Source organism: Corapipo altera, unplaced genomic scaffold (assembly GCF_003945725.1).
Source record: "Corapipo altera isolate COAL_440 unplaced genomic scaffold, ASM394572v1 140b, whole genome shotgun sequence".
Lineage (NCBI taxonomy): Eukaryota > Metazoa > Chordata > Aves > Passeriformes > Pipridae > Corapipo > Corapipo altera.
Genome location: NW_020884956.1, coordinates 23,940 through 44,740, shown reverse-complemented (window position 1 = coordinate 44,740; position 20,801 = coordinate 23,940). Strand labels below are relative to the sequence as shown.

The 20,801-nt window shown below is 38.0% G+C and overlaps 1 protein-coding gene across 1 annotated transcript in view; it reads right to left on the bottom strand.

Annotated features, from left to right (window-relative positions):
• Positions 1-20,801, bottom strand: part of LOC113956804 (transcription initiation factor TFIID subunit 4-like) — a gene marked incomplete at its 5' end in the record, with an annotated part of 127,766 nt that overhangs the window by 93,109 nt on the left and 13,856 nt on the right. The window contains 3 exons of the mRNA XM_027663724.1: positions 7,198-7,367; positions 14,508-14,622; positions 18,860-18,965. Coding sequence (XP_027519525.1) covers positions 7,198-7,367; positions 14,508-14,622; positions 18,860-18,965 — 391 coding nt within the window. The remainder of the gene's footprint in view (positions 1-7,197; positions 7,368-14,507; positions 14,623-18,859; positions 18,966-20,801) is intronic.

Below are 20,801 nucleotides of genomic sequence, written 5' to 3'. Positions count from 1 at the left end.
CACTGTGCCACATTCATTAATACCAAACAGTGCACCACCAGATCATCCACCACTACAACACTTATCCAGGTCAGACACGGCCACTTAACTTTGTCAAAACAGCTTTAATTTAGGATAGTTTATATTAAAGTTGCACTTCTACATCATTGTGCAAGAACAGAGGGTGGTGCCTCATCTGGCACAACACGGTGTTGCAGCCACTTCCTTGAAAACAAACACCCTTTAGGTAGCAGGAGAACATCTTTGTACCAGTTCAACATTTGGCTCTTAGTTAACACTAGTAAAACTGGCTAAATCACAGATTAGCCCCCTCTGTATCATAACCACTGAAAAAAAATGTCAAATTGCCAAGGAGTTGAATCGGGACTGTTTGCAGTAGTCTCAGCAACATGAAGGAGGCTCTAACAAATGCAACCCAAACTCAGGGGAGAAGGAAAGACTACAGGGAAGTTTATGAAGTTTCTCAGTAATTTGAAGAAACGAAAACACTACAACCTTAGTATGAGCAGCAGGATTGCCAAATAAACATAATGAACAATCATTTCAACATATTTGAAAAAATATTACCTTTTACTTTTTCCCCCTTAAACGATCCTTGAAGATGCTGCTCACTGATCAACGACTTCCTCCTCCACAAAGATGTTCCAACATGTGTTGAGCTTTGGGACATGAGCACCACCTCTAGAGCATGGAGTTTGCCTACAGGGATAACGTAAGTCAGCTTTATTGCAATATTGAATGGCTCTCTAAGGTTTTCTTTTTATTGTTCTTATTTTACATCCAATATTTATTACCAGAAATCTCTTTATGAGATAGATTTTATAAATGAATCTCCACAGAATGATGATCTTAATTTTACTCTCCTTTGCAGAGACCAAGAAATTTAAGCCATTCAATTCCCAGATACAAACTTATTCTGAAGCTGGGTGACATATTTTGGTATGCCCTGAAGGCCAGAACTGCCTTCCAAAAATAGCAAGACCTTTTAGAGATGGCTCTTTCACTACATTCACAAAATGGAAAGAAAAACTGGTGAAAACAAAATTATTATGGTGAAAAAAAAACTTGAATTCTCCAAATGTTTCTAAGAGCAAGTAGTATGGTCATGCTCTCAGTTCAACTGGAGCAAAACCTTTGAAAATGATGCCTGAATAAGCAGTATCATTTTCTTCATAAATAACCATAGTTTAAACAGAGCTAAATTAATCATATTTATTTTGAGAAATTACTGCTTGATGAAATAACATCAGTTCTGACACCTACAGGTGATACTGCTAAAAGCATAACTCAGATTCTGGAGTGTTGCAGAACCAATAAGATTAATAAAAAGAAAACCTTGGAAGTACATAAAAGATTGAACAGAAGCTGCCCTACCTTTCACAGAAAGGCAGACTCCAAGCTCTCAGGTGGTACTGAAGTTACCATTCCAACACATGTTGGGACATCTTGTAAAACAGGAAGTCTAATCATGGACCTATTAAAGAAAGAACAACAATATGGTTTAACATTCTGCTGAAGTACTTACTGGTTATGTTTATTTGGCAACACTGCTGCTGATACTAAGATGGGAATGTATTCCCACCTTTTTGAAAAGGAAATAATAAATGTAAATAACATATAATTGTCTTATAATATTGTAACATTAGCAACTGATTAAGTCGGAATATAAACCCAAATTCTCTATTGAACATGTACAATAAACTCCAAACTCAGCATAAGAAACTAAATTATAATGACTGTGGACATTGATTATAACACTGGGAGCAGTGCACACCTTCTAATCTAAATACAATTTCTAGCAAATTGCTTGTTTTATACTAATGAAAAAAGCCCTAACTCAGAACTATTCCAGATATCAGAATGTAGATACACCTCCACACCTGCCACATCTCTGCAGTGACAGACTTAAGTTTGCAGGAACCAGAGAAAGTCAGTGCAGTTGGCACGCACAGTAACTTGCCATTTGGATTATAAAATACCTAACATGAAGTTTTTTCCTGAGAAAAAAAAAGTAGAATCACAGAAAACTCCATTTTAGGTACAGTTTAAGTGGACTAAGCGTGTCATTAGGATGACTTCAAAATGCTAAACTTATAAACAGGTGCATGTTAGAGCAATACCCAAACACAGTCAAGAGTTACATCCACAGGCATTTGAGCTCATCCTGACAGAAAGGTGCTGGTGGAAAAAATGGGATTAAAACGAATATTTCAGTTTGAAGACAAATCAACTCATGGATAGAAAGTTAAAAGTCAGCAATGAAAATGACTAAGTCACAACAAGAAAAAGTGCAGTGAAAACACAAAATTACATTGCCAGGCAATTGGAGAGCTCAGAATTTCAGACCCCACAAGCACTGCAACGAAAGCAGCTATAAAAGCCCTCTAAAGTAAAGCAACCAGAGAAATAAGCACACTTTAATGTCAGAGCTGCTCTGTATATGAAAGAGCAACCACAAACAGAGCAGCTTCATTTCATTCGAACATGAATACAAGTGTTGACAAACAAACCCATGAAAGGGGGATGATAGAACAGTAACAAATGCTTTAAAGAGAGCCTCTGAAATCTCCTGGCCTGGTTCCACCAAAGGTACCCCAATAGGTTTTAACATGGTTTAGCAATGTAAAATGCCTTCCAGAGTATTCAAATTATTTATTTAAAATATATACATATGCATACAACTGCTGCCACTGTGATGTCACACGGTAGATTCAATACACTCCAAAACACAGAAAACACAGATAAGCTCTTTCTGTATGTTTTAACATGCAGTTTTATAGCAGACATGCAACTCAAGTGTGGCTGAACAAAGAAAGAATCAAGGCAGGACAACAATCAAAATTTCATGAGACGGAAATAAAAAATATTTTACATGTAAAAGAACAAAAAAGTAAATCTATAAATTATGGTGAGCTAACCTTAGAACTATTACATTGATAGAGACAGTGGCTTAATTCTACCAAGCCAAGCTTCTCTGAACTGTTTTAAGGAACACTGTAGGCCTCTTAACTACTGAACTAGGAGATTTTGGATTCATCAGCCCATTTTCAAGCTTCATAGTAACTGGCATGCACCACTCTGTGTGTTCTAGCCTAAAAATCTATTTGTATGAAGCAAGACAATCCAGTTCTAAGTTTGTGGTAGGAAATACTGCAGATGTATGCTATGTTATCAAGATGACAGACTTTTTCCAAAGGAAATTTATAACAATGCTAGATAACAAACATAAAGACAGTATTTTGTAAAATCACGCTACGGAAAATTTGATTTCTTAATGCAGATGTACAATACTCTGAATGAATGTGAAATAAAGACATAATTGATGATTCTCTGATGAATTCTGAATCATATTTAAGTTAAAATAACTTGAAGATAAAGGGTGGACAGTTAAAATGTTTTCAATATGGCCAAACCAGTCTCACATTTCTCAGAATGCCATATTTGTAATTATTCTATTCATCCAATGCTCTGTAACAAGAAAACTGGAGTAGAAAGATTAGGTAAAGAACACTGAAAATGAAGAGAAAAAGGGAAAGAAACAATCTAAGTCAAAGAATACAGCATGCCAAACTCCTGCTTCATTAGTATTGCATTAGGACAGTTAATTTATGTTAAAGATTCACCCCAAGTTGAGTGTTTTAGGGATACTCAATAAAATCAAAATGGCATCATCTGTGGAAGAAATCAGTCAGAATTAAAAGGTGTGGGAGAGTTAACAAGCTGCTGCAGATTCTAAGCCTGTGAGAACACCAAGCTCTGTTGACAACAAAATATAAAGCAAAGATTTTTGGAACCCTGAGTGAAGGTTCTAGAGACCCCAATTCTCAGTCAAAAGACCTTCCAGAAAAGTACATGACAGAGCTGTTCCCCTTTTCCATACATTTAGTTATCAGGCATAATAAAAAGGATCATCTGCTATCCCATCCTTTGCTGTGTCCTGCTACCTTTCACTAATATTTAATATCAAATGCAGTGCAGCCCAGTTCTTATCTGTGCTCAGAAACAATACTGGAATCAAGTAATTCCTGAGCCAAGGATTTCCCAAGATGGTTACAAACTAGAGGAAACCATCACACTTCAAACAACCTGCTTTATTGAGCAATGCCCCATTTGGTAAACAGTGAAAACTCCATGCCAAAAACTAGCTTCTAAAACCTAATACAGCATTCTTATAGCTTAATAATGAACAAAAGTGAAACAAATACAAATTATTAAGGTTATTTTTCTCATTTCATTCCCACACAACTACATGGAAAAGCCAGGATTTGTCAGCATTGTTTATTTGTCAGGGTCTAATCAGCTTGTTTGCCCTCTAAAGAAACACTACTCATTCTACTAACAAGGTTAAAGACCTAGAAAGGTTTAAGAGTTTGCATGCACATGCATGATGAATATCAACCTCTGCCTCTCAACTTCCCAAAAAGAGAAACAAAAGCCTTACAACCCTTTTTGCATATGTTTCATTGTGCTGTGCTGTCATGCAGAAAGATCAGGGTTTAAAGTTTTATGATCCTGAATGGAATAGCAAAAAAAAATACATTATCTGCTGAGAAATACCCACTCTTGATTTTGCATCAAAGAAAAACTTGAAACAGTCACAGCCCTGCCTTCCTACAGGAACAAATGGCAATGATTACCAGCCCAAAATGACTAGATACAAAATTGGATAAGGAAGCATGTGGGAAGTGGATGAATATCTTTGCATGCATTACCTTTCAGTTACTTCTTCCATTTAGAAGGATCAATATCAGTCACTTAGATTTAAAATAAACTTTGGATGATAACAGTGCCAAGTTAAAGCAGAGATAAGAACACACAATATATTAAGAAACCTCTTTCACTATAACTTTGAGGCATCTGGCTGGTGGTTACTGCCAAAGTCTGAAGAGCATCTGCTCTCACTTTAGCAGTTTATATTCCAACTCTGGTGAATGGAAGCACAATCTCTGAAACAGCCTTTGGGGAACACTACTGTGTTGCTCGACAGAGCTCTTACTCAGAAAAGAGAGGAGGAGATTAATATTACAGAAAACTTGAAAGATCTGGCTTCTGAGAAAGGAGAGAAGAGTGGTTTCCTAATACTGTACACACCACAAATCTCTCTTTTACTCAGACATTAAAAACCTGCCCTAAAACTGAAGTGATTAAATATGAATAGATCCAAAGGTAGAAAATAACATCTGTTTAAATCACATTCAGGTAAAAGTAAGAAGAAACAATGTGTTTTTATTGCATTTGTCAACAGGCATAATGAAAACAGGAGAATGAGGACTCACATAACACACGTTTTCCTAATGTGCTTGAGAAGGTCACAGGAGTTTTGCTTACTCCTGGTGAGTCCAGGCACAGCAACATATGGCAAGACTGAGCTTTGTCCTGGACTTACAATGTCGTTCTTTTAAGTGCCCAGTAGCACAAACTACTAAATTTGTGTGTGGTCCTAAGCAAACAACAAATCTGGCCACACACAGTGAAAACCAAGCTTCTAAAACTTCAAAATCAGCTGAAGGAATTCTCTCCTCAAGAGCCATAGATCCCAGATAGTAGCCACTTGTGAACCCCACAGCCACTTTCAAAACTATAAAAGGCTTCATGTAAAGCCAAAATAAAGCTCTAAAAGTGGCTGCAGGAGATCACTAGGAGTGGTCGCTCTTCTGGATTCACTGCTTTTGAGAAGTAAATCCCTGCAGCTGCTTTTAAAAGCTTTGAAAGTTTCATTTCAATTATCAAAGCCAATAAAGCTTCAAAAACAGCCATCGGGATTTGTTCCTCAGAGGAGCAAACCCCAAAAGGCAGTGATGAATAGTGTGATGGGTTCTGTGGCTCTTGAAGTATGTACAGATTCCTGTAAGTCCTGCACTTGCAATTACAGCTTCATGTTGTGCAGCAATTGTTATACACCCAGACAGCTCATTAAGGCTTATGTGGCAAGTTCATTACTGATTTCTCGGTTTTTTTATCAGTTTTATGTCTGTTCCTTTTCTGTTTTCTTCCACCTGTATCAACTATTATGTGAGGATCCCTCACACCAGTTTCTCAAACGCTTTCCATGAAGCCCTTGCTGGCTCCCAGTCCCAGGTGGTGGGAAGGCAGCTCACAAAATGCTGCACACACTTCCCCAGAGCACAGCACCTCATCCCATCATCCCACTGATAACTACAGCAAAACAATCCCCTTCTCCGAAGGGGAATTTAAAAGGGCATTTAGGGAAGTACAAGAGTGAAGGCTGACAACAGGTCAATGAAGAACTTGCCTGCAACTGCAATATAAAAAGGCTCCCGTTAATTCAATGAACATAAACACAAATAACATTTCAGAAGCAACCACATGATTTCAAAGAAATAACTGTACTGATTTGCAACAAGATTTTGGTCTTATCTTTAAAACTACGAGAAATAGATCCCTCAAAATTTGTGATGTAAGCATAGGTCTGATAGAAATACATGATTTACACTGCTAAACAATTTGAGCTTAGTATCTGATGACACTGATGGCACTGAAAACACTACCAAAATTATGTTGAAAAATACATCTTTAGGTACTAGAACATACAGAGTATATTAATGAAGTATGTCATATAAAATACATTCTAAGCATACATCCTAACCTTAAAACATCACTGATTTTGAAGAGTTACTCTACTAAATTTTTTAACTTCCGTTTTCAAATGGCAGAAATAAATAAATACAACTTTTTGCCACGATCAATAAATACAGCTTTTTGAAAAAATGCCATAAGAAAATCACTGTGAACTTAAGTAGATGCAGGTGTTAAGAACTGAATAACTGGTTTGTATGGGGCAAGAAAATCTGGACGGGAAACTTCAACATTCTGTTAGATGTTATTCACAGGTGTCCTCTGTGACCTGTACTACTTACTTTACCTCTCTGTTTCAATCTTCTCATGTGCAAAACATGAAGGAGGATTGTGAGAAATAATTAATGTTTGCAAAGAGCTTTGAGATCCTTGGATATAAAAAACATGGCAAAAGCATGAAGTTTAAAAGCCCCAGCACGCTTTTTTTTTTCCCTCCAACTTGAGGTAAGTTACTTTTATCAGAAAAACCTTGAAAGTTTAGCAATACAAGACTGTGTAATCAAATGCTTACAAACAAGCTTGAGTGCTAAGCCTATTGTGTTACTCAGAAGCACAGAACTGTGAAGGAAACACCAGCAGAAGGAAAGGTGTGGTGCTCACCCGTGTCAAGTATGCGTTTGTGGAGAGGTATAGCAGCAAGGAAGGGTTCATCTTTACAGGACTGGATCTGGGTTCCAACCAAGTCAGAGTTGGTGGCCATGATTCGGGCACTTTCTTCATTAAGATTAACACCAGCCATAGAGGCAACATCATTGATGTCATCATCATCTCTGCAATGAAACAAAGAAAGCCAAATAAAAATAATTCTGCATGTAATACATTCCCTTGGTGGACCATCTGCTGCTCCAAAAGTAGCCATCACGTGCCCAGGGGCTGGGCCAACTTCAGGCCCAACCATCGGTGTCTCCATTCTCACAGGATATATTCTAGATTCAGAAATTACTAAGTTTTTCTCTGACTGTATCAGGAAAACTTCAGGAGCAGGACAATTTGACTGTTAACAGGAGGTGTGACAGAGGGGTCTTCACCTGAGAGTCAGCGGTGTCAATGAAACCAGGATGGTCAGGAAGCTCAAGGCAATGATCACCACTAACGACAAAGTATTTGGCTGCTCTCTTTAGAATGGAAACTAGCAGTAAAATGGTAAAATACATACCCCCCCCCATGAGAAATTAAAAGCAAAACCATGGATTTCTAATCCTGCACTGTTCCATAAGCTCCTATCAAAATGGGCACCGATGCACGTTCAGGAATAGCCAGGAAGATTCTGTGACCATGAGGAGTTCACAGGTAAGCCTGGGTTCCAAGTGTGTTTGAGCATGTGATGGTATTTTCTCTGGCAACACACAAAAATCAGCTGAATGTGTCAACAAGTTTTAGAAAAATGAGTTGCATTTGAGAAGAGGATAGCACTTCCCATGCCATTTTTGGCCCTGAATATCCTTCCCAACAGCTTGAGAAAGTACCAATAAATGCGAGTTTCCACACCTGTATCTCCCAAGCATCTTTCACCTCCTCCCTCCATGAGGGATGACTCAGAGCTGTGGAAACAGCCATCTGTATTCAGCACATTCTGTTCTGGGGCTATTACTGACACAAACACTGTATTTCAACATATTCTACAAGTGATTACACAACCTTTCAGAATATACATATGGAAAAGTCCAGACACCTACTACTGTATAAAGCAAACAAACAAAAGCTTAATTTATTTTTTTTTTAAATTATGTAGATATTGTCCTATGCACCCTCGAATACTTTGTCACTTGTAAAAAGCTTAACATCTAAACTAAAAACCAAAAGTTGCAATTAAGGTCTGAGAATCAAAGGAGGGAAATCCCAAAATACATAATCTAGGTCCTCCCTGTCCTCCCATACTTTCCCTGTTATCTGCACTAGAGCAGCCAAGTTTGGTGGAAGACTTCTGTGGTTTGTCAGATACTGGTTTTGTTTTCTTCTGTGGAAGAAGTCAAGAAGGGATTTTTGATGGTGTGAACCTGCAGAAATGTGCTGAACACTTGAGGAAGGAAATGGAAAATTTTACAAAGGTTGTCAGAAAAATGCTGCACAAATGAGCTTCTATTATTGTCCATCAGCGTTAAGCACTTCATTTCTTCTCTTAAAATGAAATTCCAGGGAACAGTGTTGCAAAATCACAGAATGGGCTGGGTTGGAAGGAACCTTAGAGATCATTTAGTTCCACCCTCCTGCCATGGGCAGGGACACCTCCCACTAGCCCAGGTTGCTCCAAGCCCCATCCAACCTGGCCTTGGACACTTCCAGCGATGGAGAGCCCACAACCTCTCTGGGCAACCTGTGCCAGGGCCTCACCACCCTCCCAGGGAAGGATTTCTTCCAATATCCCATCTAACTCTGCCCTCTGTCACTGTGAAGCCATTCCCATTCGTTCTGTCACTCCAGGCTCTTGCAAATACTGTCTCTCCATCTTTCTTGTAGCTCCTTCAGGCCCTGCAAGGCCACAATCAGGTCACCCCAAAGCTTCTCTTCTCCAGGCTGAACAATCCCAACTCTCCCAGCCTTTCCTCCCAGCAAAGCTGCTCCAGCCCTCTGATGGTGTTCTCTCTTCCACGAGCCACAGCACGTCCATGGTGCTCACACAGGGGTCCCAGGGCCACCCCGAGGAACCGCAGCTCCGTGTGGAGTTGTCCCACTCCACGCTCCAGCCGTGTCCCACCAGCCCCCAGCACACCAACTCGGCCACACGACAACTAACAGCCTAACAGTGACCAGGTCAGAAGTTTATCATTCTAGAAGTGAAAATGTGGGGTTAAAAACCTCAACGCTTGAACTAGAGCAAGAATCACCCCCGACTCACGAGGCCCAAATCCAGCAGGCCTCGAACCACGGCAAAACCAAACTCCTGTCACGGTAGTTATCAGAACACAAACTCTGAACTATGTAAAACAGAGGAAGTTTGCTGTTTTCCAGGAAAACAGACTTGAATCCAGAATTCCAAATTAAAGAATTTAAAAAAACAAGCCGAGACAGCAGTCTTAACTCCAAGAACACAATTTTTAAAAGAATTTATACTTATCTCTCCTTTTATTTAATAGATTAAGAAAGTATAGTCAATCTTTTACCTTCCTCCTGCTCAGCAGTTTAGCCGCTCCAATTTTAATTTAAAATCTGCAACGATATTATAAATAAGCAAATATTTACTGAAATAAAAAACAGACCATTAATTTGGGCACAAACCAGGATTTCAGTGAAATTATCAAAACCAATGCAACAGCCCTTACAAAGACCATCACTGGAACTTCTGCACAGAATCATTTCCTTCCATCCTTGAAACCCACTATCTGTGAAGACATCCTTTTGGTTTTTGTACTACATGGAAGACAGGTAAGCCATGTTTTAATTATAGCTGGGACTAGGATTTTTTCAGTCTGACAAGAAAAACTTTTTTACTTTGAGGAACCTCATCATGAAACTGAGCTTTGGTTTGGATACTGAAACACACACATTTGTACATAAGGAGGGCTGGCATCCTCACCAGACAATTTGCTATAAAAGTGAACTTTTAAGCCCAAGGAGTGAGTTTTCAGAAGTTATTCTGTGGAACAAAGATGCCATCCAGTGGTCGTCTAGACCGATGATTACTGTCTATCCTTCCCTCTCCATTGGAGTACAGTATTTAACAATTTCATGTTTCTTGGCATATATTATTTTGCCTGTACTAATTCTACTGTTTCAGTAAATACTTCTGGGTTTGACTGAATTAAATTCTGAGTCTCACGGGGTAAATTTAACATTCCAACACGCATGATATTTTTAAGAAGACAGTATGGGTTCTCCAACTCCCTCCAAACACAAGCTCCATTCTAAAGTATTCCAAGAGTCCAACTCTTCCTCCTATATTTGACCTCATGTAACACCTCTCCCTTTTCTCTTCATTAAAAACATTCACGCAATTACAAAATAAAAAAAAGATCTTATCTGAAAATAAGCAAGAAAACCCAAAGTATTCACAGTTCTCTGTAAAACGTTTCAAAGATTTTGTTTAAACTAAAACAAGCCATTATAAAAATCTGGTAACATTTTCTTTATGAACAAATCTTAAATGCACGATTGCACACTGTTCTGTTCTTTTCTTACTCTTGAGTCAATGCTGTCCCAAAACTGCAATACTGAACTGCTCCCAAATAAGCCAAAGGAGTATATAAAGCAACTGAGACAACATCATACTATTGATTTCCCTCTCTCTTAAAAGGAAAATTGCATATTTAGGACAAAGTCCCTACACACATGCAAGACTCTGAGAAAGGCTACAAATCCATGGATCACACAATCAGAGGTCAACAACAAGTGAATTGAAATTACTGTAACAGCCACTATTATAATATATTTTATAATGGCATAAATCCTATTTACACATTAATTATAATGCTTATGCTGACTTTCAAGCTTTAATTTAAAATTTCTCCATAATACTGCTTTGTCACACAATTCTTTTATGGTCTATGTGGAATCTTCTCACTGATAAGGAAAAGGGATGACAGAACATACCACAGTTACGGTCAGCATTTTTCTTTATTTTGAAATATATGGAAAAAATACACAATCACCTTATAGCTTGAAATATTTATTTAGAAAAACAGAGAAACTTATAGGGTAAGGTTTTGCCACATACCATGTTGAGATGAAAGCTTTGAAGTTATCCATTTAACATCTACATTAGATTTCTATCACTCCTTTAAAGGGCAAGTTGATTTGCACATTATTAGATGTAATATCATGCATTTCGAGGCATTTTGTCCGAGCTATGTTATTAAACTTTTCTTTTTAAAAATGAAAATAAAATACTAGACAACAGATTATTTTGAATAGGCAAAGTAGGTCTGAAAACCAATTTTTTTATTCCCAGGTAGACTCTTCCTTAAAGTGTAGCCAGTCAGAAGAATGAAATACAGATACTAAGATCAGCTTCAAATGTTCCCAGAGACTTCACAGAACTATCTCTAGGGTAAAAAAAGCCCCTCACATTGGCTGTACAAAACCTAACACTGACAGGCCCCAAGAGATGGAACTTCAAAACACCATTTCAGACAAAGAAAGGCTGCTGTGAAAAGGAAGGAGCATCTGGCTGACTGGCAAACCAAACAGGTCATCAGCACACACCCTGGGGAATGATCTCCCAATTCCTGCCCTACTGGACATGCAGTGCCAGAGTCTCAGGGCAGTTCAGCAGTGCTGGGATAACACAACAGTCCAAAGGTGCAACTCCACCCCTGGAGATCTGCAGGGCTGGACCAGTACCCAGCCTGACCAAACCTGCTCCAAGCCTGAAACTGGACCAGTTGACCTCTCAAGGGCCCTTCCACATGAGATTACTCTGTTCCAATACAAGGGACAAATGTTTCCACTAGTTCTTTATACTGGCCACTGTCTGAACTGTGGGTAGGAATTACCTGAGGGGCTGCTGCTTCCCCCTTCATCAGCGGGAGCTCTGGGGTCACCAGATGAGGTGATGAGGTCCCCAGCAGCTGTTGACAAAAACACAGGCCCACAAGACTTCAGTGGCACTCCTGCTTCTCCCACCTACAGACACCTCTGTCTGGACTGTTAAGGTACAAACCTACTCTGCATCTCTCCTTGTGAAACAAACAGAAAAATTACTGAAGATGGAACTCAAATTTCCATCCTTGGGTATTAACACAGTTGGAAAGGCAACCAACTGGATTGTCTGTAGTCCTCTCCAAAAAATTTAGCAACAATAAATTTTAATACAAAAACAGGCTGACATAAAACTCCACAAGTACAACTTCACATTGCAGAAGTCTTGGGTTGAAAACTCTGCATCACAGAACAGCTCCTGTAATGACCAGTGAACTCATGTAAGTAGTCTTACAGTTCATTAATAAGTGCTGATATTAAAGGCCAAGCTATAATTTGCAAAGTTCTTAATTCCTACATCGTTTATGTAATTCCATGTTGTATCTCCCACAGTCCAGAACGAAAAAAAAAAAAACAAAACCCAAAGTTCAAAATTTCTGTTTCTAGTGACCAACACTTCACTCACAAAAGCAAAAAGCTCAAAGAAGTTATTTTAAAGAAGGCAGAATGTAAAATAATGAAACAAATATGCAATAATAAAACACTAAGGGCAAAATAAATTTATACATAACACAACTATTTTTCAAAATTCTTGCTTTGCTTTAGATGCCAGTTTGCCTTCTGGCTAAAAACACATTCTTCACACACGCTGGGAATGTTGAGGAAAACTAGTCAGCATTCAGAGGATTAATACAGATTTCCAGCTCTGTGCCTTTAGGCTTAATAGTCAGACATCTATTTGTCCTCAGGAGAGGTTAGGGGTTGAAATGGAAATATGCAAACAACTGAATTCTTTGTTAAGATATCAAGAAAAAGCTTGATTTTTGCTGCTGTTTAATAAATCCTTGCAAATTTTATGGACTTATTTAAATGCAGCTTTGTGTCTTACTATTTTGAAGGAGAAAACAATGCAAGGAAACAAACACATTCATTCTGACTAAAATTTGTTCTCTAGAGGAAAAATGACATACACCCTTGACAGCTTATTTACCAAACTCACTAAAGATTTATTGATTTATCAATCAGTGCCTTGAGCATTTGCTTCTCCCCAAGGGAAAATTAACAATTCCAGCTAACCTAATATATTCTATGTATAAACTAAGTGAATGCAAGAATCAATCCTGGCACAGTTTACAACACCCAGTTAAAAAAATGCTGTCCCTTTTGGTGTCTGTAAAATTGAAAGCTATACTAACGAAGAATAAATGCTCATGTTGCTTACAAACATAAAAAATACTTATTAAGACAGTACAATTGAACCCAACAGACATTTTAATTCATTTAAATACTCAGTGGGAGGCAAAAGCATTGGAAAATAAAAAATTGAATGATTTTGCTTCTAGATTAATACTAAGTACTACCACTATTAGTTGCAATACTGACATGCCTCAAAGCAGAGGTATTTCAAGGAGCTACAAATTCTCTTCTACTTCACCTGCAAAAGCATAAGCCTGAAAATTAATTAGTGGTTTGATAATGTCAGGGTAACATAAGAATTGCAGAAGACGAAAATTAAAATCTAGGAGCATTTTGTCATTTAAAATGAAAGCAAAATGTTTTAACACAAATCAAATATACACAACTAAGATGGTGTTAGTGAAAGCAAAACGCAGTAAACACAAGATTTGCTTCTCAGTAAAAAGAAGTAAAAATATCCAAAATATATATTTAAATAAAAATTTGAAGTCCTAAAGAACTGGTGTAGCAGCTCAGTGCATCAGTGTTGAACCTTTGCAGCACCTGGGGTCCCACAGAACCCCCCCTGAGTGAGCAGGTGAAGGACAGACACAGCAATGTCTTCTCTTGAAAACCAGGAACAACATCTCCCCCACACAATAACCCCCTCCCCAACCCACCCCCACACACAGTAACTCATCCCAAAGCCAGGCAGGATTTTCCCTGTGCTGGGGAGGGCAGCTGCAGCCTGGTTGCAGCAGCTTTTGGACAGGAAGCCTTGTCATCACAACCAGGATCTTCCCAGCAAGACACATTCCATAGGAACAGCTGAATCCAACACATAAAACCAACCATGGATTCTTTTAAAGCTTCATGCACGTAATCAATTTAGCAAAAGTTTTATTATAATCACAGAATTTAAGGCTTTGCTAAACATTAAATTGTGCTTTTAGAGAAAAATCCTCAAATATGTCACGATCCCCTTTTTCTAAAATAGAATTAAGTATGAAAATTGCCATCCAATCCCGGAGAGAAAAGGCAGGAATTATTGTAAAAGACTGCCCTCTGGTGTTACAGCAATTCCAAATTCTATTTTCTATTTAAGATCCCCCCCCAACCACCCCGCTGCATTTTTTTATTATTATTTTTTCTTTTTTTACCTGAAAGAACCACCTCCAGGGTCATTCAGCTTGTTTTTCTGATTTGCAGAGACCTGAACACCAAAGCCCCCAGGACTTTTACTGGCTTGTATTGTTGGTGCCTTCCCTACTGTGCCTGAAAAACACCAAGCAATGTTATTATGAGCTGTCTTAGACAATTTACATCAAAGAACCTTCTGTCCAGGAACTAAATTTAACTGTCTGTAAATTGCAAACAAAGGAAGTTATTATTTTTAAAGATTACATGTTGAAGGAGAACAATTTAAAATACAAAATTTATATTAACATTACAGTTTGTTCAATATTTACAGAACAGTGAGGATTCCAAAACTGAAAACCATTGGCCATAACTGGCTATAACATTTGTAATGGCTATAAGTGTGCCTGGAATTGCCAGTAAACCCCTTTTCTGGATAATCTCTACAGAATAAAGAAGCAGAATTTGAAATGTTCTTAATACAGATACTTCAAGTCACAGTCAGGGTACTAAGTCTGCCTTTGACATTTTTTATACAGTAATAGTTCTTTATTGCAGTGAAAAATCTATATATCAGAGCTGAAAATACTATAGGAATTTTAAAATGTTTTGCACTGCATGTAAAAGAAAAAAACACTATTGCCAAATTTGACAGAACCCCTCCCATAAAGGTTGTCTTTTGCTTTCTTATCTTGAAAACAATGATTTAAAAGTAATCCATAACTGTATCTAGACTTTACAGGTCTTGAAGTAGAAGTAAAACTGGGCTTTCTAAATGTGCCAAAGTGTGGTGGACACTGAGTAAATTAAAAAGGGATCTTAATTCCTCTCTGGCATTCGGGAAAATCTAACAAAAAATAATTACACATTTACGTTGCTAATTAGAAAATCACCATATTATTATTATTATTGTTATTGTTATTATTATTATTATTATTATTATTATTATTATTATTTACATAGTATTGGAATGCAAGTCAAAAGAATTGGCAAATGAAACTTTGGAGTAAGCTCTCTTTTACTGCTTAAATACATTTACTCAGGTTCTATTTTGTGTTTCCTTTAATCCCACCTGTGTTTTGACATGTAAAAATAACTCATATGCCTACTTGACTTAAAAGACCTCCCCTTTTTCTTGTATATCATTCCCTTTTACTGAATGTTAGTTACACAGTTTGAGAAGGACATGAGAGTCCTTCCTGCATCTCTCTGACTCAACTGCACATAACTGGCAGGGCATGAACCTCAGGAGAGTTACAGGATTTTTCTTCCATGAATTATAAAAACCTGAAACACAACTGTCCCAACAAATCCTTTTAAGAACACTTCCTGGCCAAAACAAAAGTGTTAGCTTTGAATGGGTCTTGCATTACATTTGTTTTTTAATATTGAAGTCTTCATCAACTCCAACATATGATCTTAAGAGAGAAACTAATTTGACAGTGCGTGTTCAGTTCTCCATCTGTATAAATAAACTGTAGTGTGGACTATCAATGTTAGCAAATACAAAACCAGATTTAGGACTTCAGGCTCAAGCCTGGGGAATAAAAATACTTTGTCATCAGAATATTCAAGGTCCATGAGATGCCACAGACAGCACTAGTTCATGGACCAGACAATTCATTTATCTGTTTCAGATGAACTAATGGAAAGGTTTTCTATTAAGTGAATTGGAAGAAAAGAAATAATACTATAATAAAAATTAGCAGATCTCTGGTTTGTACAATTAGTATCTAGGAGATTAAAAGTGTGTTAACCATGAAAAATACTGCAATGGCAAAATTAAGGCAACAATGGCACTCCTTCAAAATTAATATTCTATTTCTTTGGAGTCAGTATCAATGCTTTGTTTTCTACAGATGATAATTTTTGGTCAAAACCCACCCCCCAAACTCAAAAGGGTACAGCAACAGAGTAGCTACCCTAGTTATGAGGAAAGCAGTATGTCTGCCCTGGATATGGAAGATCTAAGTCTCACTTTCAACCCAAGTATATGGAATTCTACTCAAATGGATCTGGCAAAGTAAATGTAAGGTTTGGGATGACATATAAGTGTTCTGGTTTGAATAAATCACAACTGTGTATAACTAAGCAGTTCGACATAAAATACGGCTACAACAACATCCATTTACATTATGGGGCAGGGCATAGTTTGAGAACCAAAATCACCTGTGGGCCTAGATATTTCATGGGATTGGTAATGACATACAGAGTCTTTCACCACTGGATCCTTGCTCCAAATTTTAAGTAGCATCATCTAGAAAAATAAGCCAAAATTTAGGAGCTTATAAATTCCTAGTTGTATTTCAGCACACGTTGAATGGCTGCAATGAATACCTAATTATTTTATTATTTGCCTCAATTCCTCCATCCATAAGATGCAATTCACCTAATTATTATACTGGTAAGTGCTTCAGTAAAGGAGTGTGAATTTTTCACGCAATAACAACAGTGTCACTTCTCCTGGTGTGGAAGTAATTTTATTTATATAAAAGTCCTTAAAGCCTGCCAATTTTATCTAGACCACTCTTTTAAAAAGCATTACAGTCTGTCCATATGGATGTATTAAAGATCCATTACACCTGGAGATTCACTCCTCTCCAGAAGGAAAATGCAGCACTCTGTGGAGGTCAGCTCAGTTCTGGTGTAAATACCTTTAAAAAGTCACACTCCACAAAATTATACTGCTGTAATTTTTATTTAGACCATATCCTATTCCAGTATATTACCTCATTCTGCAGGAATACCTAGGCCAGTATAAAATATGTGGTGTTTACAGTGAAAGGTTTTAACAATATATCAAAATGAACTGTCTCTGCCAGTGCCACAGCAGCGCCTCACGGCTGCTCACAGGGGCACAGCTCCTCCCAGACATGGGCTGCAGGATCAGGGCTTTGACAAGGGGATGTTTTCTAAATGCCTAGTCTTGTTTGCTTTGTCTGTGTTAATTAAAACAATACAGTGGAGGGCTTAATCAAACTTCTAAACTGGAATAACCTCACCTGAAAGCAGGACTTTGCATAAATTGGCTTTTATGAAACCACTGTCTACCTTAAGCCAAACTGCCAGTTAAGATGCATTGCACTGGCTGACCAAGGGCTATCAAGAATAAATTCATATTCTGAATCCACTGTTTAAAAGACAGATGCCAGTATCATGCAAATTCTTGGCATTCTGTTGACAATCACAACTTGGAGACTGAACAAGCAAAGAAATAGAATCTGCCTTCACTCTCAGACATGTTAGTCAGAAGTGAAAGCTCATCCTATAAGATGCATGGACATGTTATGAACTCAGAACATGAGTATCAGTGCTATCAAATATACACATTTTATGGTGAGTAAATGTATTTCTTCCTAACTTGGAAAAACAGCCTACAGGATTACAGTGACAGCTTGGTCTCCATGTCCATTCAACCTTTGGATTCCCCTAAGAGAACAGAGCAAGTAAAACATCAACTGCTATTAAATGGTTTTGATGTTTTTCCCAAGGAGAACAGAAATGACCAAGCAATGAAGGCAAATAGGCAGCAATAGCTTTTATGTGTATTGAAACTCCTGTGGTTCCTGATTCAATACCTGAAGATGACAAGCTCTGTATTCCATTACAAACCCTCAATCAGGTAAGTGCCCACATCCAATAAGATATTCTCACACATACTCAGGAAAAATAAAAACCAAGCCTAACAGGTTTAGTGGTAGAAAGAAACAAATGGATATTTATCAGAAAGCAAGGAGGCTTTGAGAATCCTTTCAAAAAGTGGGATATATCAGCCAGACAGGAATCCACCTGTGCACAGACAGATGAGGAAGCTGTGTACAAACCACATGCCATGGCTAATTATGGCATGTCAGGCTGCTGGAAGTCAGTCTCTGACCTCACCAAAAAGGGAATATACTGCCAGGGGTCAAAAATAAACCATGAGGCCTGAGAAATTTCTCTAGGACTCCTCCCTTGACCTCAGTAGCTGCAGAGACAGTGACTATCATGTTCTGCTTCAGGAGTAAAAATTAGAAGTAGGATGATTAAGTCGAGGTAGGAAAAATGAAGAATTGCTTTCTTGGCCCAGAGTTACAGCTTAGGACAGCAAGAGCCAGGTTCCTGACCTTTTTTAGAACTTTCCATTAAAAACTGCTAAGGAGCTAAACATGTGAGAGTTTAGTCCTAAGGTTGTTTCAAAACATTTCACTGCGTTGGTCTGAAACACCTTGAAACTGCACATGGAGACATGCACTCTTCAGGCAGCAGGAGGTAAAAAATCAATGTCAACAATGTTGCCAAGGTCAACACTGCACGTTTTTCCATGCCACTCGTTTGTAATGACAACGAAATTCATACAAAGGTAACAATCTCACTAAAACATTTAAGCCCATACCTTGTGGTCTAATGGTCTGAGTTATTACCACTGGCATCCTAATCTGGGTAGTCTGGCAAGCAGGGGTTCGTTTCACAGTTTGAGCAGATGTTGACTGGATAATCTGCTATTATTAAAGAAAAGTATACTTATATTATACTCTTTATACACAAACACACACAACGTAAATACACTAATACCTGTAATTACCAATACAAGCATGTGGATCTCTAAAAGCACAACCAGCTGGTGACAAAAGTCATATTCATGTAATGCATGTGGTTGTGTGTGTGTGTATATACCTATTTTGCCATTATTCCTTAAAAAAAAAAAATCAAATAATATCCGACACAAATGTCATATGTCACAACCTTCATCAAAAATATATTTCAGTCATAAGGTTAATATTAAAGTTTAGACTTTTGTCTTCAGAAGTTTTACAAGGAAGAAAAGCAATTTTGTAGAAGAAAACGCTGCGTTAATTTTAGTGGTATCCACCTACAAACATTAGGCCTTGCACTATATATCTACACTTTTTAAAGAAAACATATACTAAAAATAAATTCAAAAATATTATGGGCTTCAAAGTCAGGTATACTCAAGAAAGACAACCAAGTTTTGTGCTGATCATATACTACTAATCTTTTAAATATTAACTGGATATTCTCAAGGTTTCTCTTATTACTCATTCAAGTTTTGAAGTCCTTCCCCAAAAACTGAAACTGGGTTAGAAACTTAAAATCTGACCCATAAACACATCAAATAAAAAGGAAAACACCTGCAAGGGTCATGTCTAAGCAACAGCAAAATGTACATTCACATGATCAGGGACCAGGTAGCACAGATGCAATGAACAGAAGATTCAAAAAGATGTGTGAATGCTGCAGAGCTGTAAAAAAATCCATAAATCAGCTTTGAACATGAAACACAGGCAAATAGCTACGAATAAGATTATAACCACAACTTGGGAATTACAACTTCAGGAGCCACAGTCACAACTATCATCCTCCCACTGCACCCTGTGTCCAGGGCTCCTCAATCCCAGTTCAGCCCCATTCCCTCCTGGAATTCAGCACCACACTGCACAGCACTGTGTGAAGTGAATGAGAACCACTGCAATTCCATTCAGCATTATCCCTACAAAGTGTATCTAAAACCAGATTGTTTAAATGATTGGCCACACCTCTGACTTCAAAGTAACCTCTGGAGAAAAGGAAAGGAGAAACAGCACTTTCAAATGAGATGCAAAAGCAGAGAATGGAGAGGTTACAGAGCAAAGAGGAAATTGTTCCATCAGCTGGAATCAGGGTTCCCAAACTGGAAGGGAGAGAGGTGAAAACTCCAAACAAGAACAGAGGGATGAGGGACCTGCAATGCATTCTGGAGAAAAAACAAGCAGGGCCATTCTGAAGTTATGAAACTGCATTTTGCACATCCTAAAATAGTAGAAGTTGCAAAGTCGTAATGAACCTGTGGAAGCAGAAGAATTAGCAACAGTCACCTTGCAGAAAGAGAAAAGGGAAAAAAGATTAAGGATTCAGCTTTAACTATGGACACTGAAGGAAAATGGAGCATTTGTAGGGAGCACAGAGATGGAGCAAATGGCTGTAAACTGACTCAGTCAAGACAGGCAGTGAATGAACAGTCCCACTCGGAGAGGAAAGAACAAATCAGCTACCATGCTTCAAACCAGGAAAGACACAGAGCTGGTAAGTGAAAATGAGGGGGAAAGTCAAATGCAACTGCATTTTGATGCACAGGAGACATGTACAAGTGTATTTTTAGTAAAAAGACAGAAGAGTCCATGGGGAAAAAAAACCTACATTGGTATGAAAAAGAAGGAGAATGTTGCCACTTTTACCATAATTTATTGGATGAGTTTTCAGAGCATAGTGAAGAGAAGCCACTGTGCCTTACCAGGCCAGAAAGGAGATGTGTGTGACCTGTGGACAGAGTTACTACC